This window comes from Syngnathoides biaculeatus, chromosome 6, assembly GCF_019802595.1.
Source record: "Syngnathoides biaculeatus isolate LvHL_M chromosome 6, ASM1980259v1, whole genome shotgun sequence".
NCBI lineage: Eukaryota > Metazoa > Chordata > Actinopteri > Syngnathiformes > Syngnathidae > Syngnathoides > Syngnathoides biaculeatus.
Window position 1 is genome coordinate 22,783,352 of NC_084645.1, and position 23,955 is coordinate 22,807,306.

At 48.5% G+C, this 23,955-nt stretch overlaps 1 protein-coding gene across 1 annotated transcript; it reads right to left on the reverse strand.

Moving 5' to 3' along the window:
• Window positions 1–8,464: 8,464 nt before the first annotated feature.
• On the reverse strand, window positions 8,465–23,523 carry LOC133501750 (zinc finger homeobox protein 3-like). Its single transcript, XM_061821673.1, has 11 exons — window positions 23,263–23,523; window positions 19,151–20,828; window positions 18,539–19,077; window positions 18,241–18,454; window positions 17,534–17,635; window positions 17,316–17,440; window positions 17,133–17,243; window positions 15,458–15,620; window positions 10,704–15,379; window positions 9,959–10,621; window positions 8,465–9,812 (listed from the first exon to the last, which is right to left on the reverse strand). Exons 2-11 carry the CDS (start codon window positions 20,790–20,792, stop codon window positions 9,696–9,698), a joined length of 8,352 nt encoding a protein of 2,783 aa, XP_061677657.1. The 5' UTR covers window positions 20,793–20,828; window positions 23,263–23,523; the 3' UTR covers window positions 8,465–9,695.
• Window positions 23,524–23,955: the final 432 nt, after the last annotated feature.

The window sequence follows — 23,955 nt, forward strand, 5'->3', positions numbered from 1 at the left end:
GGGCTGCAAAAAGGAGAACTCTCTCCCAGCCCCATGCATAAATTACACACACCATTTACATATTCATTATGTTTTGCGAACTAAATGAGAGTATTTGCTTAATGCCTTCACCGCCGTTGACAGCTTTTGTTTGACGCAAGACGAAGGGGGTGGGGTGAGGGGGTGCGAAAATGAAAGGAGCAAGGGTCATTTGGAGTAAAGTGAGCACGATCAATTGTACACAATGGGATTTATTGACGAGCAGATCAATTGCTCGGCTCTCTTTCAGTTTCGCGTCCCCGCATGGAGCACGTATGACGATGGGGGTTGGTGAAAAGTTAATTAAAGCAACTGGAGCTCAACTCCAAACTCGGGATTCACGCCATCCCTTCTCCTGTTGTCTCGGTGGGGTGAGCGCTGCGGTAATTACGCACAGCCCAGACTTGCAGGGCATTCCTTCAGGTGCCAAAAAGTCTCACAGGTGGACCGCGTCTGGCGCCGTCACGAAAGAATCACTCGAGAATGAAAAGTCGCACGCATGTGCTGTGCGCTGTTCCAACACGCCACGGTTTAAAACACACCTACTAATGACTCGGAAAGTGGATGAGGAAGAGAGATGGATGTAAACATGGTGACAAGGGGGAAGGGCGACGAAGGGATGAGCTACAAATGAGAGCGATGGCGGCGGCAGGTTGGCACAGTGCCATCCAGTCAGGGCTTGAGCGGGGGCGGGCATGGGCAAAGGGGCGAGGAGAATAAGAAAGGCGAAGAGAAGCAGACCTTTTGTATGCCGCTACCCCGATGCCACCCTGGCACAGGAACGGCGGGGCGATGCCGACCCACCGGCGCGGCCGGCGAAGAAAAGGAAAGCTGCCAATAGCCGCAACGCAGATGCGAGCGAGGTGCCAGCGGGCAGCGGAGCGATCCTCGGATGAAGGACGTGGACGATGCAAATAGAAGATCTTTTTTTTTTTTTTTATTTCAAGAGCTGCGGTGATGAATAATCTTTCAGGTATGACAATGCCAGCAAAAACAGGGTCTATTCGTCTGCGCCAGCGAGTGCGTGCCAGCCGGCGGGCGCCATGCCAGTGTCCTTGGCGCGACCAGAAACTAAAGCGACCCGCGGACATCTGTCCCCCTCAAACGCGACCCGATTTACCTCAGAGGATTTCCCTTTGTGAGTCGTGTTTTATTTGGACAAAGACGACGAGAGGTGCCAAAGCAACGTGTGCCAGCGTTCTTATGTTAGCATCTTCTCGGGGGGGGGCACGGGGCACGTTGCCAAGCCAAGTTAGCACAAACATGTTGTAAACAGGGACCCCCCATATGGTGAGCAGGGCGTTTGTCGGACGCCATCAGTGTTTGCAGAGGATGGCGTGCCCTCGAGGGAGGCGCCCGAAGCAGAGATGGCAGCGTGCCAAGCGGTAACTGGGAGGCGTTTACTTGCGCCGGGAGAAACCGTACGGAAACGGTCGTAAAAGCGGACACTAAATAGTTGTAGACGCTTGCGGTCTGGAGACAATCGCATCTGGTCTCTGACGGCAGGACCAACTCAGCTCAATCTCCTTGATGCCAACCGCTGAGTGCCAACACCAGAAGAAGGCATCTGGCCATTCCAAAGATAAACGGACGTACAATTCCGTTACGGAGGAGAGTGAGGATTGGGTGCGCCGCAAAGAACTGATCACTTTGAGGCTAATGAAGAACAACGGACGAGTACGGTGAAGCGTGCACACCTGGGACGTTCTTAAAGGGATGGCCACTGGCAGCCTTAAAGGCAGGGATGCGTTGGCATCATCTCTGGGGTGTCGAGCTCGTGCCGGCGTGGGGAGGGGAGGAGGGAGCTGACGCCGTCAGGGGCGGGCAACTGTCTGGGCGTCGGATCTGCAACTAATTAACAGCCACACACTAATTCCAACAGCCGATCATAATTAGCGATTTAATCGCTCGTCGAGGATTTTCGCCCCCCCCCCCCACACCCCCAACCCTACCTTCTTAGATTGCGCCTGCTATTTGGAAACGTGCGGATAAGCCGAGGAATGCCGGAACTCCGTCTTCCCCTCCTCCTCCTGCTTTCCTTCATCCTTGGCTCCAGACTCCGGTGGGATCTTAATTAAGCCCAGCCTTCATTATGCAAATGGAGTACAATAAACGACGGCGGATCTGGAACCGGATTCCGGACTGAATCGGAAACAGCGGGAGGGCGGAAAATGTGGAAGATTACCAAATCCGTCTGTGTGATTTGACTGCAGTGCACGGTGGCAATTGTGCTATGTTGTGATATGTCAACTGAGTGAGAAACAGCATTTTGCTAGGGTAAAAAAAAAAAAAAATATGGCTGGAATAGTCCTGAATATGCAAATTCATAAGGGAACAGGTGACAGCGAATGCCTTAATAACACGGGTTGGCCCGTTGTTGTGGATAAGCAGCGATAGCGGCAGAGAGCGGAGACGGACGGAAACCCGGCCGTTGGCGGCGAATGTCATCTCAGTTTAATCATCGCGTGGGATCATGGGGTTCATGAAAATTCATTTGCATATCATTAGACGGAGAGAGGTTATTTGGCGCGGGCGGGCAAAATGGGATTGGACGGAGGAAAATGGCGAACGCGGGCGGGCGCTCGTTATTAAACGCCGATTTATTTATTTATTTACAGTCTGCCGGCCAATTCATTTAATTTGGAGGTAATTAAAATGCGTCAGACTCTATCAATCATTCCAACGTGGATACTATCAATGTTTCTGTTTGGGACGTTTTCCAAGATCAGACTGCGAGTTTGACGGCATCGACGCCGTCGGAAATGCCCGAGGAACCGTCCCGCCGTGAATAATAAACGTGTTGTGCCGAGGCGCAAAGCCGCCGCGACGCCGTCGCTTGTTCGTCAATATTTTTCGGGCCCGAGCGCTAAGCTAGCAGCGGCACCTACAGTATGTTTGCGCGTGCGCATTTGCATAAGTGCTATAATTAGACTACCTTTTCACATGCAGAGCAGTTTGACAACATGGCAATCACCCCCGCCACCACCACCGCGCACGCTCGCCGGCCCGCCCGCCCGCCACCGTGGCCACCCTGTGTCACGCCGAGTCTGTTGTCTGTGAGCAGGGAGTGTAAAGATTAACATAATCCAGCTAATAAGTGTGAGTAATATTCACACAGTGACGCGTGGCGCAGGACATTGTCGTGCTGATGCGTATTTGTATCTCATTATAGATGTAAAGCACTACGAGGGGGGGAGCGGCATGTGCCGTTGGGGGATGGTTCGGCGTCACTGACAAAAAAAAAAAAAAATGGATGGCAAAAACAACCTGGAAAAAAAAATGACAAGCTGCTTCATTGTGTTCGTGAATTTATAACAACAGAATACTTATTATGGGCTACACAGTGTTTCTTTAGACAAGGACGTCTGAATACACAATGGCTAACGTCGCGCATCGATTGAACCACATTGTGCTCTTAGCTGCATTATAGAATCGCGAGGACAGTGTTCCTTTTCTTGTGGTTACGTTTTATTAAATGCTTGAGAGGTAAAATAAGGAGCCTTTTTCAAGCTGCAGAACTGCTACAGCGTGTTCTCGGTTTTTGACGGTCCCGACGTACATTTTCAGGCTACCAACTTCAGAAGAACATCATCGTGTGCCACGTCGGGCACGTTGCGTTGCCGCCCTGTTTACTGTTTATTTATTTTATACGTATAGCCTACGAGTGTTTTTGAACCAAATATTAACTTTACGATGGCGTTAGCATCAGTGACTGTGGTGGGTTCCAGCTGAACAAATGGCGTAGCGTTCAACTTCGAGTTTTGTCGCCGCCATGGGAACATTTCTTCTACAATTGCCAAAATAATGACCAATGAATGATTATTTGAAAAATAGGAACTACCATAATTCCCGGCTTACAGGGCGCACCTGGTTATAAGCCTCACCTAGTACATTTGTGAAGGAAAGGTACACACATACCCCGCAGCTGTGTGAAAGCTGTAAATGGCCACATTGAAACACGAGATATTTACAAAGACGGCACACAGAGTTTAACGCTAGCACCACCCATTAACGCAAACACTAGCGCCGCGCTAATGCTACGATCTGCTAACGCTAGCGCCGCGCAAAAAGCGTGGTTAAAAAAACATACAGGTAAAAATCTCTGGGACGTGGCAGCAACACGCTAGCGCGGTGCTAACAGGGACGGTAAAATAAAACATACCTAAATCACTGAGACGCAGCAGCAACACGCTAGTGTGGTGCTGACGCTAGCGCGGCGCTAACAAGGACGGCAAAGAACCCCCCCCCCCAAAAAAACATATCTTTTAAAAATCACTGAGACGCAGCAGCAACACGTTAGCGCTGTTCGAACACTAGCATAGTGCTAACAGAGACGGTCCAAAAAAAACATATCTAAATCACTGAGATGCAGCACTAACACAGCAACAACACGCTAGTGCGGCGCTAACAAGGACAACAAAAACAAAAAAACATACCGGTAAAAATCACTGAGAAGCTAGCGCTGTACGAAGTAGTGCTAACAGGGACTGTCCAAAAAAAAAAAAAAAAAACATATCAGTAAAAGTGACTTTTTCATATGCTATCAAACCTGAGGTTTATGCGGCGATGCGGCTAATTTGTGCTTTTTTTTCCTAACGGCCACAGGTGGGCACTTGAGCAGAAAAGGTAAGAGTGAGACCGTAGGAATGTATGTGCCAAGGAAGTGACTTTTACCGGCCCTTTTAGCGCTTTGCTAGCATATTGCTGCTGTGTTACTGGCATGTCTCAGTGATATTTACCGGTAACTTTTATTTTAACCGGCCCTGTTAGCACTAGCGTGGTGCTAGCTTTAGCATGGCAAGCGCTAGCGCTGCACTAGCATTAAACTCTTTCTGTGTACCGTCTTTCTTTGTAAATATCTCGTGTTTGAATGTGGGTTTCAACGTGGGCACTTGGGGCTTTTACACAGCTGCGGCATATGTATGTACCAGATGGTATTTCCTTTACAAACGTACTCGATGAGGCTTGTAACCAGGTGCGCTCTGTAGGCCGGGAATTACGGTACTTTCAGCGAGTACAAATCGAAGCAGATTATGATTATCTTCTTAAAAGGAGACATTTTAATCCAGCCCATGTTACAGCCGGTGTACATGTCTCATGCCGCTGAGTGTAAAAGGTCTAGACCAAAGTCAATCAAATAAAAAAAAAAAAAAAAGTAAACAAAAGCGTGGCAAAAATTGTTCCACTCGTTAACAGGAACCAGAAAGCAAAGAGAGCATTCGCAGCAGAATGTCGGCGATATAAATCGCGTATTTGCGTGCGCAGGCCGGCCGGCTCTGCCACATGATTGATTTGGATGGTGTGGCTACCATTAAAAAGTCATTTAAAAGATGGATAGGGAGCAGATTTCCAAATAAAAACCACTTTATACCTGATGAAGTGCTGAACAAACTCTCCTTCTGAGACATTTACGGATGACTCTGGTTGCACGACTGTGGGAGATACCAAAATCCACTTTTTTTTTTTTTTTTTTGCGATGGAGGTGTTTTCAATCTACATTTGCGCGTACAGTCCCCCCGAAACGATCACAAACAGGCCTCTTTCGATACTTTCCACACACACAAAGGCAGAGTGCGACTTCACCTCGCAGCAGCAAAAAAGCAACGCTAGAAAAGTGCCGACTGTATTTCAGCGCTGTCTCTTTAATTCGGGCTTCCACCACAGCAGCCGCGCTTTGGTCCTCATGCATAAACATGAGCTGGCCTTTCAGCTCCCTCCTCACATAACCAATCTAAATCTAAATGAGCCCCCACTACAGATTCACCAGCAGGCAATGACATTACACCCCCCTCGCCGCACGCACAGACACACAACACAGCCCAACCCCCCCCCCCACTTTCTGCCGCTACCCTGCTTCCCCCAGCGACACATATACACCAGCAGGCAATAATTTCACGCCATCCCTCAAAGCTCCCCCCCCCAACACACTCATACCCACTTTTTTTTTTTTTTTTTTTTTTGCTGCAGCCCCACCAGCTGCACAGTGCTCATTTGATTAAAGGGGGTGGGGTGGGGTGGGGGGGGGGACAGGGAGTAGGAAAAATGGTGGGGGATCACTTTATCAGGATGACTTTCTAAGATGGCTATCATCAGCCGCAAAGCAATCTTTCGCCCTCTTCGCTTTGCTTCGCCATTGTTCTCTTTTGAGTGGCCATTTTGTGTTCACAGCTGTTGTGCTGTTTGCCAGACGTCCTGCAACAGATGAATAAATGCTTTCACGGCGCAATCGGCAGTTTTTTTTCCCCGAGACCACGTAGTTACGGTTCCACCCCCCCCCCCTCCTCCCCCGACAATCCGCACCATCTGCCATTCCACCGCAACGCACCGCCAATCAAATCATCTCCCCAGTCTTGGAAATCTGCGCACCCTTAAATGTGCTGTACGAGCAATTTTCCCCTCCCCTCTCTCCCGGACTCATAAAACACATTATCGTCATCAGCAGGAGCGGCGGTGTAATTCATCCAAAGTCGTTAATATTCCTCATATCATTTAGTCACAAAGGAAACTCATCTGGCTGAATGTCACAGATGTAATTAATGAAGTGACCCCGGAGGTCAGCGGCTCCATTCACCAAAGAGCTTCGCTTCCAACACTTTTTGTCGCGTTACGCGCACGCCGCTGCACGCGGCGCCGCGGAAAACACGTCAGATGCGAAGATTTACGAAGGGAAATATCCGGCGTAACACGGCGCGCGCAGTACGGAGCGTCGGAGCGAAGGGACGAGACCGGCGCGTGCACCAAAGCAGACTTTATTTTGCTCAGTGGAATACGGGAGAAACACATCGTAGGGGAAGAAGTGGGGTGGGGGGGGTTGGGGGTGACACACTAAACCACTGGAGCAAGACATGAGGACAGGTGCACATCACAGGTATCTTTTTGGTCATCACTATGGCAACAACATATCCAGGGAAAGAAAAAACAAAAGCAATCAGTTTTACCTACAATATGGCGTCCCTTCACAGCAGGAGAGCCCGATATGTACATCTTACAGTCACCAGAGAGCTCGATCAAATAAAACTTGCAAAATAAGTGTACAAAAACTGTCTTTGTGTGTGTGTGTGGGTTGTTTTTTTTTTTTTTTTTTTTTTTTTTTTTTTTTTTTTGGAATGCACATTTCTGTACTGAACAAAGCTCATTGGTATTGTCGTAAACATTGGTTTGAGAACAAAAGACGGCATTGGTCAGTCCACATCCTTTGGAAAGCTGTTTTGTGTTTTTTTTTTTTTTTTTTTTTCCACTGGGAAAATGGAGTCGAGACGTCAGAGCGCAGAAAAAATTAAATAAAAACGACACCGTACAAATTCTGGGGCTGAACTCCTTCAAATATTTTCGACACTGTTCTCGTGTTTGACACGTAAACAAATTCATCAGAAAAGCGGAGGTTTCTACCTGGTATGACAAAAAATACCTTTGCTACTGTCCTCTATGAATCATTTCATGGAAGAAAAAAAAAACAACTTGATGGAATTGAGCCCCGCGTACCAATTACTTTCCGACAGAATAACAGGAGCAGTTCATCAACAGCATCGCAGGTATCATTATTACAGTTTGTAGTCATTAAAGCGATCAGAGCATGCATCTTTCTACAGTAACATTAGAAACTACAGTACATTAGCAGCAAACCGGACATCCTTAAGGGCTGGACTTGAACATTATGGTTAAAATAAAATAATCCCCAAAAAATTAGGAAAATAAAAAGAAAAATCCCAGAAAAGTAAAACTCTTGAACCGCTATATTACAGACTGCCATGGCTCTAGTTTGGGGTTTTGGTTACAGAGTACAACCAGTGTGCTTTTGAGAGGCAGAAAAACAGTAGCTTAGATATCGGGAGGGAGGACAGGACTCCTTTCTTCTTCTTTTAAAAACAGCAAAACATCGGCAAGTACACAGTAGCGCTTATTTCTTTTTTTTTTTGTAGGTTTTACGGTTAAAGTATTATCACGTCTTTGGATTTTTGTCTTAAAGCATTAATTATTGTTTAGCTATTACTGTTATAGTATTATTAGATAAGAACTGGTTGCAAATAAAGGGGTGGGGGGAGAAAACACTTCAATGAAAAGGGGGGGGAGGGGAGAAAAGAATAAATTAAGTGTACAAAAATAACATCGATAACATCCACCGTTAAGTTTTTTTTTTTTTTTTTTTTCCCCTCTTTGCTCAGCGCAGAAGCTCCTCGTCGGTGTTTGGGAACCGGAGCCGCGTTTCGAACATCCAACGAAGTCTCGGGTCAACCATTACAAAAGCTAAATACTGTACATTTTACCCCTCACTGCTATTAAACACTTTAGTTTCAATATTTTTTTTTCTTTCCTGTAACAATCTATTTGAGGTGAAAAGCTCAGATCTTTCACACACACACAGATGTTTTTTTTTTTTCGATGTAATACTTAGTCCCAAACCTAAACTGTGCCCCCCCCCCGACCCCTTCCGTTTTCAGGACGGAAAATGTCTGGTTCACATTGGAGGAGGAGGAGGAGCCGCAATGAGCTGCTGACCTGAGCGGAGAAAGCTTTTTATATTTGTCGAACATCGGTAAGCCATTGGTATATTCCAAGAACAGAAAGGCAGTTTGAATCCTGACCTGAACATATCAAAGCGGTCACGATCTTCTCATCATCATCACACTAGTATACCGCTTGATCTCAAATTTATAAGATTTATATTAAGAAACTATTGACTAGACACACACACACAATGTAAATTAGAGTTTGGTTAAAGTTATCATATACAGTACAGTATTATGGTTGAGTGCTATAAAAATAGTTTGTCCCTTTTCGGGGCAAACTGGCCTTTCTGTTCTGTGCTATTTGGGTTATTATCCACAAAAGGAACGTAGAAGGTGTCCACGAACGACAGAAGAGTCATCATTGGCTTGCGGCGGGCGGCGCTGCCTACGGGCAACGGCGTCGGTCCATTTGGTCTGTTCTTCTCCTGGACCCGGCGCAGCGCTCGGCCTTCACCGTACAGACGTCGGCTCTGAAGTGTTTTACCGAAAACACGATGAAAACCACAGACGTGAAAAATTTTGGTTACGAGCTCTGGAATCTGAGTCAGTCTTTACAAAAGCTCAACGGAAATACCACCATCTATTTCAGGATATTACTTGGTTTCCTCCCCATCTTCCATCCTTAACTGCGTTCTTTTTTTTTTTTCTTCTTCAAGTCTATCTTTTGGAATACTCTATTTACATTAAAATTCCTTTGACGGTTCCTGTTTTAGCCTTTAGAAGACCAGCACTAAATGCTACACTGCTAGTCCTACTGTCTGGTTGACCGGGCCCACATCAAGTCTGTCATTGTGACGTGAGAGGTAGACTGCAGGTCTAGCCAGGCAGTGAGGTCACATACTTGGAAAATGCTCTTTGGCCTATGTGGCATGGTTGGTTGTTCTTTTCCAAGTCAGAATTTGGTTGTAGAAAGGTGTCTTGACACAACACGACTTGGAGCAACAAGGAAAGACGGAACTGCGCGCAAAAAAAAAAAGAGAAAAAGTTGGCGTAGAAAGCGCTTGGTTTGGGCTTACTTTCAGCTGAAAAGGGTTCTCTTTGGGCCACAGTGGCTCTGCATCTTTGGGGTGCTCAGGAATCAGGTTTGGCAGCAATGTGAAGTTTTGTGTAAGAGGTTGACAGTAGACAGGAGGTTTAAGGGCAAAGTAGAATAACGTAAAGGGACCCTCTTTAAGCCCGGTCTCTCTCCCCCGCCGCTGCTGTCAGCTCCGCTTGCTCTCTTTCTGCAGAGTCCGAGCTCAAGGTTCTTGCCCTCTTCTCCTTGGCTCTGGCATTCTGGAACCATACCTGAAAACACATTTGAAAGCGTACATCTTATCGCACACAGTTTTTTTTATCTTCCATCAATTGAGTGTTCTGATCAAATTTGATCTTCAATTGATTAGATTTTTTTTTTCTTCCTCTTTTTGCTACCCCACCCCAAAAACAATTACCTGCACAACACGGTGAGGTAGGCCCAATTCCCGGCCGAGTGCCTCACACTCATGTCGATTTGGTGTACGGTGGCTCTTGTAGAAGTCTCTAAGATGGAGTACCTGGAAATGGCTCATCTGTGTCCTTTGGCGTTGCTGCTGATGGTGGTGTTGCTGCAGAGTCTCACCCCAGTCCGAGCTTGGACCCCCTGATCCCTCTGGACTCTGAGATCCCTGGTCAGCCAAACCTGAACCCTCTTCACATTGAAACTCCTCATCATCTTCCTCGAAGTCATCATACTCCCCTGGGTTGGTCAGATCATTGGTTGTGGACAGAAATGCAAGAGGTGGCTTCATTGTTCGCTCGTTGTGGTTGCTAGTTGCAATGCCAGTGTTTAGGACGACGTTACAGGAGATAGATGGGCCTGGTTTGTCCATGACGGAAGACATAGCCATCTCGTTGGGCCCGCTGGATCCATTATTCATTGATAAGTTGTAGCCTGCTCTTTCAGCCTCTACCCAGTGACGTGATCTCATGTGGGCATCCAGAGCACTCTTCACCTTAAACAGAGCCCTGCAAAATGGACAGCGGAGGTGGTTCAAGCCCATGCTGAAACTTGAACCCGGCCCCATTGACCTGAACTGCCCTTTTCTCTCTCTCGCCCGTGTGTTTTGAAACCAGACCTGTGTAATAAAAAGAACAGCATGTTTAAGATTCTAGATAAGAAAACAATTTATTTTCTCTGTAATTTCTTCGATCAAGTACCTGAACTACTCTTCTTGTGAGACCCACATCCTGTGCAATGCCCTCCAGGACTCCTCTGGTGGGGTTGGAGTCTAGGCTATAACGCTGATACAACACTTCAAGCTGTTCTGGGGTGATCGTGGTTCTCTGGCGCTTGTCCCTTCTGTGCTCTTCCTCAGCCTCTCTGCTATACCTTTGAACATCAAAACTGCCCTCGGACATTAGCTTTGTGTTCTGCTTCAAGGAACTCTGAGACAGGTCAGCGAGTGAGTTCTTAACTTGTGTGCTATTTATGTGTGAAGCCATGGGACTTGTGGGATTAGGGTGCAACGGTGTCATAGCACCTGAGAGCATTTGGCTGGCCATCAGGGAGTGGTTTGAGTGGAGCATCATGTATGGCAAGGTTCTTTCCGTGAAGCCAGAATGAAGGAGTTGGACCTGCGACTGAGCCGCAAGGAGGTGCCTTGTCTGATGTTCCTGCCATATCTGCAATGATGGCAGTGACATTGGGCATAGATTGCACTGAAACAGGTTTGGGACTGGGAGTTGGTTTAGCGACTGAGTCTCAGCGGATAGACAGGAGGAGGCATCAGGCTGGCGAGTGTGGTTATTGTCAGACTCTGGAGATGAAGGGAACCTCGGTGATGTCCCTGAAGGTTTTTTGACACTTTTATTTGGGGATGAACTCTCGATGGGTTCCTGGATTGCATGAGGCGTTGGTGGGCCGTTCTGTTCCGTGGTTTCTGGAAGGGCAGAAGCACGAGGTTGGGGTTTTTCTGCTGAACTCTCTCGCTGAGGTTCGATCAGATTCTCAGCTTCTGGGTAGGACACACTTTTCACTGCCTGCACTATTTCGTTGCTCTCGGGGTGTATACCTGTACTTTCCCTTTTAACATTTTTGCTCATTTGAGGTGTGGCTGTTTTATTTTCTAGTTTCTTGACAGTAGTTGTTAATTCTTCAGTGCCCAGCGAATTCTCGCTTTCTGTATAAATAGTAGAGGAATCAGGGGAAGGGGAGTCTGGATGGGTATAGTACTCATATGTCAGATCCATGGAATTTTCATTGTGAGTGTCACCTTGCCCTTCATCCCCATTGCCGTTACCCTCCATATCATCATTCTTGTAGTATCCGTCTCTCTTTCTGATAGAGTCAAGCTGGCTTGTCCCCTCAATTCCGTCATCGGCCATTCTGTCCTGGCTCTTGCGGGCTCTTTGCCTAGCGTTTTGGAACCATACCACAATGACTCTGTTTGGAAGAGACAATAGGGCTGATAGCCGGTCATATTCCTCCTCTCTAGGATAGGGAGTTGTTTCAAAAAAACCCTGCAGCATATCCAGCTGCTTCTCTGTAAAACGGGTTCGAGAAGAGCGCCTGCCCCTGTGGGTATTGCTTCTTTGGATGTCAACTGAGTGAGTTTGATGGGACATGTCTGTCGGCGGTGGTGAGGGGGAAGATGGAGACATTGTCTGTGCGACTTCCTCTCTGGACTCCTCAAGGGCTGTGGTTGGTGGGTTGTTGAAATTATATGGTGAGTCCTTGTCACGTTGGCGCTCTTTAAAAAGGGTGTTCCGAAACCAGTGTTTGATGACTTTGTGTGGTAGACCAGACTGACCAGATATTGTGTTTAGCTCATCGTCGCTAGGGAGACTGTTGATGTCAAAGTGTTTTCTCAGAATAGCCAGCTGTTCCTCAGAGATTCGAGTGCGGGTTCTCTTGCTTTGCTGTTGCTCCAGTAACGTTGGGCTGACTTGGGGTTTGTGCCCTCCTGTCGGAACGGAGCTGCTCTGAACTGGTTGATTCAGCAGCGAAGTATTAACTTCAGCAGGCTGGCTGAGCAGTGCTGGGCTTAGCTGAGATGGTTGTGAAATCACTGCTGAACTAATAGATGCCTGTTGCCTAAGCAGTTGAGACTGGTAGAGTTTTGCCAGCTCTGGGTTCACACTCGAGTCTAACCAAGTTTGGGGCTGCAGACCCACAGACTGCATCACTACTGGAGGAATGAGCGGTAGGTCCATCGGAAAAGGAATTGGGGGTAAGGGAAGCTTTGGTAAAGTCAATGGGGGAATAGAAAGCTGGGACAGAGGAAGCATAGGTAGTTTTGGTAAGGGAACAGACATGGAAATCACTGGTGATGTGTTTTGAGAAGTGACAGTTGATGAAGTGCTTGTAAGGGGTACCTCTCTTTGGGGATGTATTTGAGGTTGAGAAGAAGACTGTGCAGTAGAGGGTTCAGAGGCAGTTGTTAGGTCTTCAGCTGTAGCGCATGGTTTTTTATCAGTCTCCAAACATGAGGACAGAGGTTTGTTTGTCTTGAGTTGAGATTTATCAGCTTCAGATACGAGTTCTGATTCTGAGGATGTCGCCGGAATTGTAAATTGTGTACTCTGAGATGAATCCTCTCCAGATTTTTTCTCATTCAGGGGGTACAATTGATCGTATTGTAGTCGGTATTCTCTGGAAAACCGCTCTAGCGCGGCAGTGGGAAGCACTTGTCTGTGAATGTATTCCTGGTGACTTTTTAAAATCATGGCATCTGAAAAAAACTTCCCACAATCGCTACACTTCTTTCCTCTTCCGCAGCAGTCTCTCTCTTTGTTTGCCTGTTCATCAATCTCATCACATGTGCCTCGATTATGTTCCCCTTGGAAACGCTGCACGTCTTCAACTTCATTTTTGATATCCGCATTACAGCTTTGCGGCCTTCCCCCAAACGCTCCAGTTGGATTTTTTTCTTCCCCCGAATATATTTCCACTTTGTGAACATCCGAAGATTCGTTTCTCATATTTAGCATTTGGGTTGCAATCTGCTGCTGGTGCCTGTGTCTACTTTGTATATACTGTAACGCTAACTCATAGCCATAACTCTGCAACAAAGTCCTAAGAGCTTCCCCGTTCACAGCAGCATATGGGACTCTTGGTGGAGGGCACTGTGATTTTGAGACTTGAACTGTGGATGAATCATTTTCCTGTGTTTGAGACTCATTTTTAACAACAGGAGGAGAGATTTCCTTTTCGTCAATAAGACTTCTGATGCATTCTTTTTCTTTTGGGCTGCTGGAGGATTCAAGGCCGTATTCAACTTGAGCGTCAAATGTCATATCTTTTGTTTGGATGTCATCTGGGGATGAAAATTGATTCTGAATGTGTTTTTCATCTGTTTGAGGGTTGTTCTCTCTTTTGGCCTCTCCATTAATCTGTTCACTCGGGATAGACTTGGCTGACTCAGATTGGGTTTGTTCCAAGCGCCTTATTGCCAACTCTGTGTTAAGTTTCACGTCTCCCGGAAAGTAAAATGGCAGAAGAAGTTGTTGCTGCAGAGACAGCAAGTTGTCCGGTGCCAAAGAGAAGTGCTGAAAGAGACTCTCTGGTCCGAGAGGGAGATGCTGCATCGCTTGGGCCTGGAGCAGTGCTGTGTGTTGTAACTGGGCTTGGGCCTGTGCCTGGGCCAAATGCTGCTGTTGAATTAGTAGTAGCTGGTTTCTTGATGCTATCAGTTCTGCAACTCTCTTTTTAGCCTGGTGACAATCGGTTGAGACACTCGATTGGAACTCAGTAACTGATCCCGATGTTGTACTAGTAGTAGTAGTAGTAGTAGTAGTAGTAGTTGCATCTGGCTTCTTGGTTAAAGGCAAACTACACACCTCCTTACCAGTAATAGGAGACTGAGTAGTAGTAGAAGCTGTGGTCGTGGCAGATACTGGAGTAGCTCCACTAGACACTGGTGTTTGTGTACCTTGGTTCTGCGCAGCACGAGCTCTCGTTTGGTGAAGAACTGAGCGTAGATGTATGTCCAACGTGGAGCTCTGGCTGTAGCCCACGCCACACAGCCTGCATCGGTAGGGTCGAGGATCTTGGCCACGGGGAGCCTCTGGGGCAGAGATATTTGTGTTCGATTCCTGCAGGGCTCGCCTGGCTCGGTGGAGATGGGACACTGAATTGTAGTGAACCAGAAGAATTGTCTTCTGGGTAAAAGATTCAGAACACACAGTGCACTTGTACGGCCTTGCTGGATCCAAATATCGGTCCATTGTTGGGTTACAGCTCTTTTTGGTCAGAGAAATGGAACTGGGCTCTGATGAAATTCCATCATTCAGTACTTTTTCCGGTTCGGTTAATTGGTCGTCACCCCCGCCAGTTTCACCAGTTAGGTCTTTGTCTTTAGTTTTCCACGCCTCTCTGTGTTCCTTTCCTTCTTCCTCTTCTTGCAGTTCTTCTTCCATCTCGTCATCCTCACCGGCTTCTTGGGCAAGTTGGGGCGATAGACTGACGTCTTGTTGGAATGAGCTCTTACTGTGCTCTACGTATTGCGTCAGATGAGGCAGTGAGGCTGCACCGTTATCCGGCTGCGAGTGTGTATTCTGCATGTGTCTCTGCAGGGCCTCCTGACTGCGACACTGTCTGGAGCAGAGCGGGCATTCTGTTGCCGCCCTCATGGCGTGGTACTGCCAGTGAAGCTGGAGCTTCTCCTGAGTGGGGAACGCCAAGCTGCACCTGCTGCAACGGAACCGGTAACCATGGCGATCGGAAAGCAGAGGGAGGTCGGCGGTCGGGGAGGAGGGAGGTGTGTGAGTCAGAGATTGAGGAGCCAGTCTTCCGTTGGAAGGGTGAGTGGCGTTGTCTTCAAGAGGTGGGGTGAGCAGAGCTGTAACATCTTTGGGTGCGGCTACATTTCCCTCCGTGTTCTCTCCTGGAACGTCTGAAAAATACATTGGGAAAATGGGTGTTTGAGTGTTTTTTAGACAGAAGCAAACTGTGTTCAAGTTCTTCAACCTACTTTTCTTTTTCGGGGACTCAGCTGAGGTCATGGAATCCATCGTATGAAAAGCACGTGACTGGCTATTTTTCACGTTTTGACTTTTCAGTGTATCATCCGTGCACAGGTCAGATGGGAGTTCAATCTCCCGCTGAGGCTGAACTTGCTCCATGGACGGTGCGACCTGAAAGACAGAAAATGCGTCTTGTGTGTGTTTTGCTCTTTTGAAGATGTTCATTTGAAAATAGCAAGGCTTGAGCAATTCTCAGTAAAAGAAAGGGGCCAACAACGTTTTTCTTTGGCCAACGTGATGAATAAAACATGTTTAATTGTACAGCTTAATAGCAGACAAATTGCAAGACGTATAAACACGACGAGGCTACACTCCCTGTCCTAATATCATGAAACATTCAACAGTGAATCTTTAAGTGTATTTTTTTTTTATCTTGGGTGTCTGCACAGAACTGTAAGCAGCAAGGCACATCAACTTGGTAATAAGTGTACATGGTTGAGATATGTGACTCTGCCCTTCAGCGCCGATGACGCCCTCCTACATGCCTCGGGGGTTTAATAAAACTTTACCGAGCTGAATAATGACATTTTATTTAAAATCATTTTTCATATAGAGAATCACCATTCGCAGCTCCGAGAGCACAACGCGCCATCCGTGCGAAGTGGCCCACTTCGGAATGGGTGGAAGGGTAAAAATGAGATTTACATGACAAGAGTTTTCGCCGTGTAACCGCTTTATAAGAAGAGAGACGAGACCACGGCGTACACACGCCGCAGCGAAAACTGAAGGTCAGGCTTAATCTAGAGAGCGTAATTGGAAAGCAAGGTACATAATGGCCATCATCACCTCAGTCTGAATTAATGAACCTCAATTACTATCAGAGTGAGTGAGTGAGGGAGGTGGTGTACGACGGGATGGAGGATGGTAGTAGGTGTGGGTGTGTTCGGAAGGGGCTGGTAAGCGCTAAAGGGTGAAGAAAATGAAAACGAGAGACCGGGGAGAGGGAGGGAGGACGTAAGGGGCAATGAACAAAAAAACGGCCTTGGCGAGAGCCAGTTAGGGAGGGTACAATGTGTCAGAAATTGAGAGACAGAAAGGGAGGAGCAGGGACAGAGACTGCAGAATACGAATGATAAGAGTAGGGGGTGGGGGTACAGCAGAGGGGAGAAAGGGTGAAAAGCGGTACGTGAAGTGGAGGCAAAAAGAGCAGGAAACAAAGGCCACTTAGCATATGGGGCCAGGAAGCTGGAGGATGGTGATGTGGATAGATGACCGGTCTTTGTTAGCGGGAGAGTCACAGTAAAAAGCAGCCCCCCACCCCACCCCGCTCCCAACAACACACATTTTTTTTTTTTTTTTTTTTTTTTTTTTAGCTTGTCTGCACTTTTGAGTATAGAGGGCTACTTAAAGATGCATTATAGAATCACTTTTTCCCTTACTCCCGCAGTCAAACATTCCACTCCAAAGAAAAGACAGTTCGTCCGCGTCGACAACGATGGCGGCGAGCTCCTTTAACGCGCATTCAAAAAGCCGCCGCCTTTTGCTCTCCGGTGCCTTCGTAATGGAATTGTCTCTCTACATTTCACTCGTCCCCCCTCCCCCCATCTCCTCGCCTGCTCATTTTCTCGTGTTAAACGCCACAAGACGCAAACACAACAAATGGCGGACTTTGCATCCACTTACTGCGCCGATGAGCTTATCTACGCAGTCCTGTGCCACGCTGTGCACGTGCGTGAGATGCGGTCGAAGGCGTGCGTACGGAATTTGAGCTTGGCACAAAGGGCACTGGACAGTCTAAGGATGAGAGAATGTGAGGGAAAATGGTTAAAGATGACTTTCTTGTTTATGTAGGTGTCAACCGCTTACCTGCCGGTTCTCGCCTTGCTGGTGTGTTCGTGGTCGTTTGGTTGTGTTGGAGTTTTCCATTTCCCCACGTCCAGTTGCCTGACGCTTGAACGACTCCCTCTTGTCTCCCTCCTCGGCCACATTTTCTTCAGAAACGTCAGAAAATGTCAATATTCCTTTGGACAACATCACGCCATAATTCGGCTATCAAACAATTTTTTTCTTGTAAGCAGAAATACCTGTCTCATTATGACTCTGCTTAACCCCCAAGTTGTCTTTGGTTTGCTCCGAAGGGCCAGTTAGGACCTCGCCGCAATTTTCCACATCCTCATTAAGTTCTCCTGAGAGATGACAATATAATAATGATTATTCCGAATACTCAGAGATTCGCAGTCAAGCTCATCATGTATTATTTTCTAGCTGACCCCCTTATTGAAAACATTGACGTGTGAGGCGCACGCTTCCTTCTCGCCTGCCTCGATATCCTATATTGATTCTCCGTTAGTCTCCTCAAAGGTGAAGTCGAGCTAGTTTGGACTTGGAAGACAATCAGTTCGCCTTGATGAATCTCAATTCAGACAAATCACAAAGTAGGATGTGTAGCATAAGTGTTGGATTTAATATTCCGACTTCAGGAGACACGACGTGAGAAACCATAAACCACCGAGGTATCGCGTAGATTTACGACGTGCCTCGACTCAACCTCCACCATCTTTGTCCGGCGGATTTGTATTGGTTCATTGATCAGCAGGCGCTAGTTAGCCCCCCACAGCGGCGATCGGGGATAGAACAAGGATGCGTATCGACTGATCAATTTACCAGAGCAATAGCTCAGCATCAGCCATTACTCATTTTCTCACTTTTCATCTGAATCCCCGGGCCTCGTTTCTCGTGTCGAACAAATGCAGCTGGACACCAAATGCGCTTCCACGGTTCATTTTCTCACCTGTGACCCCATCGGGGTTTTTTGTGATGGTGAAAATGGCTGCCAGCTCCTCTCCCCCCATCGGCTGTAGCTGCAGCAGCCCCTCCCTCTGCTGATGAGTCGGCGTTTGACTGTGTTTCAGAACTTGAAGCTTGGAGGACGAAGAGTGGTTGCATAGGAGACAATGGAACAGACTCAAACCACCATCGACCTCGCCATCGTACTGCTGCAGGAACTGGAAGGAGAAGACCATGTAGCCACAGTGTTAGTTTCAAATGGTGTAGCCTGAAGAAATAGTTTTTCCAGGGTCAGTGCTTACTCTGTAAACCCGAACACTGGACTCGTGGTGGGAACTCCGGGAATGTCCTTGTAGCTTCTCCAAACTGCCCGTTGCGTATTCGCACAGGTTGCACCTCAGCTGAATAGGGTTGCCCTTAGCTATCAAGGCGGCGCCTTCCTGACCCCGGTCACCCCCTTCTTGAACGTGAGCCGCGAGCTGGTAGCGGGTTCTGTGCCTGTCAGTCTGGCAGTGCAAGGAGAAGTTGGCCCTCAGCGGGGTGGTGTAGCCGCAGAGCCTGCAGTGGCAGCCGCCGGCGACCAGGGAGCACCATTCGGACTGGGGCAGGGAGCGAGGGGCGTTCAGGTGCTGCTCCACCGATTCTAAGCTATCGGACGAAAAGCAGGAGCAGACCAGGCACTGGAACACACCCTGGGAGAGTGGTCCGGTGGGAGACAAAGACAAGGCTGGCGGGGGTGAGGGCGAAGGCGACGGGGAAGGAGTCAGCGTAGAACCGAGGCTGACGGGCTGTTCTCCGATTTGTTCCGTGGTCAGTCTCATGTTCAGGGACAGCTCTCCACCTGGAACATCGAAAAGGTTTATGGTTTTGTTCATTTACTAAAATAACAATGAAGGGTTTGTCGCGGACCGTACCTGCGTTCTGTAACTGTTTCAGATGGGGACTAAGGCCCCTGCAGTGGGACAGGTAGTAGCCCCTCTGCAGCCTCAGCATGTTATGTGTGTGTTTCTCACTGGTGGTGTGTATGCGCAGGTTGCGGGCGATGCTGGTTTCGTAGTCGCAGACGTCACAGCGCCACCGCTTGCCGTGCGAGGGAGACTGCGCCGGTAGCGTCAGCTTGGCCGGCTGAGCGGCGGATGCGGGGATCGAAAGAGAGTGCTTGTAAGTTTGCTCGTCGAGCGTTGCCCCGTTCGAGGAGCTACTGTTGTTGGTACTAACGTGCGAAGTGTGCATCTGGCCACTGGCGTGCCCCCCATTTTGCACATTGTTGAGGTGTTTATCCGACTGCATGTGTATGCTGAGGTTGCCTTTCGAAGAAGTCGCGTAGTCGCACACCTCACAGCGGTAGGGCTTGTAGCCACAGGCGTAGGTTTCGCCCCGGGCCAAGCGGGGATGGGGTTTCCCTGAACTGCAGTAGCCGCACGCGCCCCGTGTCGAATTGCCGCAAACGCACTTCCTGCCGGAGGTGCCGCACACACACTGGCCGCCTGGCTCGGGGTGTTTCTCTTTCATGTGGAGTTGCAGCGTATGCTGAGACTTGTAGTGCCAGTTGCACTTGGGGCACTTCAGCGTCTTGCAGGAATTGCGCGAGTGCATGACAGTCATGTGATTCGTCAGCGAATTTGGGGAGAGCTCTTGGTTAAGGTTTTTGGGGACAGCTCCCTTCTCTTCCACTTCGTGGTCTCGCTCCTCGTCCATATCCGTCTCAAGCGGGCTGTCTTTTGGTTCCGGAGCTTTGGCACCATTTCCGTTGGAAATGGAAGAGTGAGGAACCCCTGGCGGCCCGTCGTCCTCGGCAGGCGCACTGGCTCCCTCCACACCTGCCAGTGGGAAAGCCAGAGCCGACTGCTGGGATTTAAAGCTCTGAGGAAACCTCGAAATCCAGCCCTGATCTCCTGTTAGGTCTTTTGCCTCTGTGTCGCTCAGCAGGGCAGAAGTGTAAGAGGGACAGGTGAAGTGCTTTGGAGAGGTGGAAAGAAAAGAGGAGGCTTTTGGAGACGCGGGGGGAGTCTGGGAGGACTTTGGAGAGGCGGCTGTTTTGCGGTCGAGCGTGCCACTGGCCTTCGCCGTGCTGGAAGAAGCGCTTTGCTGGCTCTGTTGAGGTAATAAAGAACATTTGGATTTGGTTTGGCTTTGGTTTGAGATGGCCTCCTCCTCTTCTTTCTCCTCCCCTCCTCTGACGCCGCCGACGGATTTTGAGACACCCGCCGTTTCTGACGGATTTCCCTCCCAGAAGATCTCTTTCATCCACCGCTTTTGGCACGCCCCGTCGTCCTGACGTGCGTGACAGCGTCCGTCCTTCCGCCCCCCTCCTGCCTGGATCTCTCCTCCGGCCCGGGACCCCTCGGCGCCCACCTCACCCTGCTTCTCACGCGGAGTCGCGAGCTCTTTGGAAGGAGCCCCGGCGGAGGTACGAGAGGCCGACCCCTGCTCGGGGACGGATGCCGGGGACAGGAGAGGGCGACATAAAGCCCGGGGACCGAGGTCCGCATCTCTGTCCGCTCCTCCCCCTCCGTCCCCTCCTCCTCCTCCTCCTCCTCCCTCACCGATGTCCATAGCGGAGGCTACAGCTGCTGAGCATCACCACCCCACCTGCACGGGAGCGAAAGGAAGACGGCGACACAAGAGAATGAAAGGAGGGGCGGGGGGTGAAACAAATGAGTCATGTAAATCATATTGCGTAACAGCGGAGACCATTGATCAAAGTCCTCGGATAGCATTTCTTCAATAGCGCTTTCAGAGTGCGCAACAAACCGGCCGGTTACTCAGGGGTTAGCGTTAGCGCTAGCCTTTAAATGGGGGAAATCAATAGCGTAAGCGCCAAAACTAGGTGAAGGAATGCGGGTGAGGGCTACGCAGGAGGTCCGTAATATTCCTCAGGGGATCGGATTAAATAACCAACTGAACGCTTCGGAGCTAAAGGGCTTCGGCTAAATTGCCACACAGAGATAAAAGCAGCGTTTTAAAGCCACTGTATCATCATCCCGAACGCATTTGACGGTGGGGTGAGGGAGCTCTAATTACCAAACAAACAAGACCGAGTGTTGTAGATGGTAGCTGGCACGTTTGTGCTTGGATTTAGTCCAGATGACCACAAATATGCTTTGACTTTAGTCCATTATGTTCCGTGCACGGTGTTGACTTGGATTTACGGCGTGGCTGCGTGTCCACACCACTAATCGACAGCAAATACCACCCGTCGAAATAACATCTTAGAACTGTCCGTTTTATTGCGACATTTGATGACTTTTCTTTCTAGATGATTGGATTTTGTTCAAGGCTGCGCACAGATTCAAAATGAAAAGAAAAATATATAATCCAGTGTGCAACTAAAGAGTGCAAATTCCAGTAGATCGATGCACGGATCTCTTGCTGTCCCACAATGTAATTGCTGACCTTTATTAGAAATCAAGGAGCAACTTTAATTTACCTTCCACCTTCTGGCCCCACCACCCCCTTTTCTCTCACAATACCCAGAGTGGGTGCCCCCACCCCACTCCTCACCTCTCTCCATCTCCGAGATATATATCCCACATCTGAGCTCTGATCGGCCTTTAATGCACTGCGTTGGTGTCACAGGCCACAGACCCCTGCCCGGCGCGCTGGTCCTTCAGGTTTTCACGTGGGACACCGCCGCGGGGTCTTTTCAGGCCAGTCGTCAGCCCGAAACGGCCGAGAATAGTCTCTAATCTGATAAAGATTTTCATTTACACCGCGGTCGATAGCCTCGGATCCATCAGAGATGCAACTATTTATACGAGCATTCCTGGCCAGCTATTGATCACAAATACGGGAAAGCAGCATTTAACGTGTGTGTGTGTGTGCGCGTGTGTGTACGTCCTGCTTCAAATACGTCAAACCTTACATTTATGAAGACCTAAAATACATTCTTACTATACAAGCTGCTTCTGAATTTTAACATGATTGTGTTAGCAAAGTTCTTTGTGTACAATCTAAGTACCTGAAATTCACATTTGCATTCAGTTTCAGTGATGCTAGAATATGCTTTTTTTCTTATAAAGCAGACATGAACGTGCATCGTGTGCGTGCCTGTGTGTGTTTTTATGCTTATGTTTGAGTACACATCCGGTTGTGTGTATAAACACGTCAAATTCTGATTCAAGGACCTGGAATTCAGTTGACATTTTTTTTGTTTTTTTTTTTCAAACAATCGTGTGTAGCTAACAATTAAGATAAATCGTGTAACAGACAAAAGTGCAACATGTGTGAGCGTGTATATGACAATATTAGGGTGTGTGTAATATGCATGCATCCTTTTTTTGTGAGTGTACAAAGCAGTCCTACATTCGGCACTACACGAGTTCATGCGATGACGGGCCGCCTTGCGTTGTGGAGTTTTGAAATGTGATTGTGTTCATGCGCATTTGTGGGCACAAAGTCATCGGATTCTGATTTAACGAGCATTAAATTCACCACGACGCTCACTTTGTGGTGACAGTCCACCTTTTAAAAGGTTGAATTAGATTTTTTTTTTTTTTAAAGTTTGTTTACTGTGTGTGTGTGTGTGCGTGTGTAATATATATACACGCACACACATACGAGAGGGATGTTTATAAGCGTGTCATAACCAGGACAGAAACTAGGACATTATTTTGCCTCTAAATGTTATACATCTAACTTCCAGGGTGAACATTTCAACTGAAGTTGGACAAATTATTGTATCTGGCCTAGTTGGACTGATTGGAGCTATGCAGGTAAAACACACACAACATATACAGTGTATACACACACACAAACACAAACAAAATGAGAGTTCTGCGTGGGGCAAGCACTGCACAGCTGCAACCAGGCAAGGTGGTGGTCGGCGTGGGGAAAGGGGGGGGGGGGCGGTTGACTTGAAGAGTTCTCTCCCCGCGTGCGAGTGTTGTCAAGCGGGCACGCCACACGACAAGCCTCGCGTGGGTATTTGTTTACACCACCACCGCCACCCGTTGCGCTGCGCCGTTTTTTTTTTTTTTTTTTTTTCCCAAGCGAGTCAAGCGTCGTTTCAAACGGGCTCACTTACATTTCTGCAGCGGCTCCGCTCACCGCAGGCTCGAGGGTGGCGTCCGAGTTGCAGCGGTCCGAAAAAGCAAGCGCGCATTCCCCGTTTTGTTGTTTTTTTTTTTTTTTTTTTGGTCTTGTTTCGGCTCGGTCCTGGCCGAAGGAAGGAAGGATGACGGAGGGGGGGGGGAGAGAAACAGGAGAGAGCAGCCGTCTTCCAAGTTGTTTAGCAAACAGTGTTAATTAAAGCTACATGCAGGCAGGCTGGAGTAAACACACAAGACGGGTGCAGGCTGGGTGGGCGGTCGGGTCGGATGGGGTGGAGGGGGGTGCGTGGGGGGGGGGGGCGCACGGAGAAGGACGGAGGGATTCTGTGCGAGCCGCAGAGGTAGAATGAGTTCTGATCACGGTGTGTGTGTGTGTGTACGTGGGGGGGAAACACTTGGCTCTTTATTCCTGCTAATTAGTTTCCTTCAAAAAATGGCTGAGATGATGCCCGCTGCGCATGCGCGTCATTGCGCAGACGCCGCTAATTAGACGGTTTGGATCAATAGGATTCCGCGAGAGAGGGAGGGAGAAGGGGGGGGGTGCAGAGGAGAGAGAGAGGGAGAAAGAGAGGGAGAGGGGAGGGGACTGAAAGACAAGGACGACGGGAAAATGTTCAGAAAAAGTCGCGACGTTTGTTGTTTCTTCCTGGAAATGGATTTAGGATTCA

What these genes read in the sequence shown, in the direction of transcription:
- LOC133501750 (XM_061821673.1), bottom strand. Translation starts at nt 20,792, where the DNA reads ATGGACATCGGTGAGGGAGGAGGAGGAGGAGGAGGAGGGGACGGAGGG. An exon ending in GAAACAGTTACAGAACGCAG is followed by an intron (nt 19,078 to 19,150) that starts GTACGGTCCGCG and finishes TCGATGTTCCAG; the next exon opens with GTGGAGAGCTGTCCCTGAAC. An exon ending in TAGATAAGCTCATCGGCGCA is followed by an intron (nt 15,621 to 17,132) that starts GTAAGTGGATGC and finishes TCTGTCTTTCAG; the next exon opens with GTCGCACCGTCCATGGAGCA.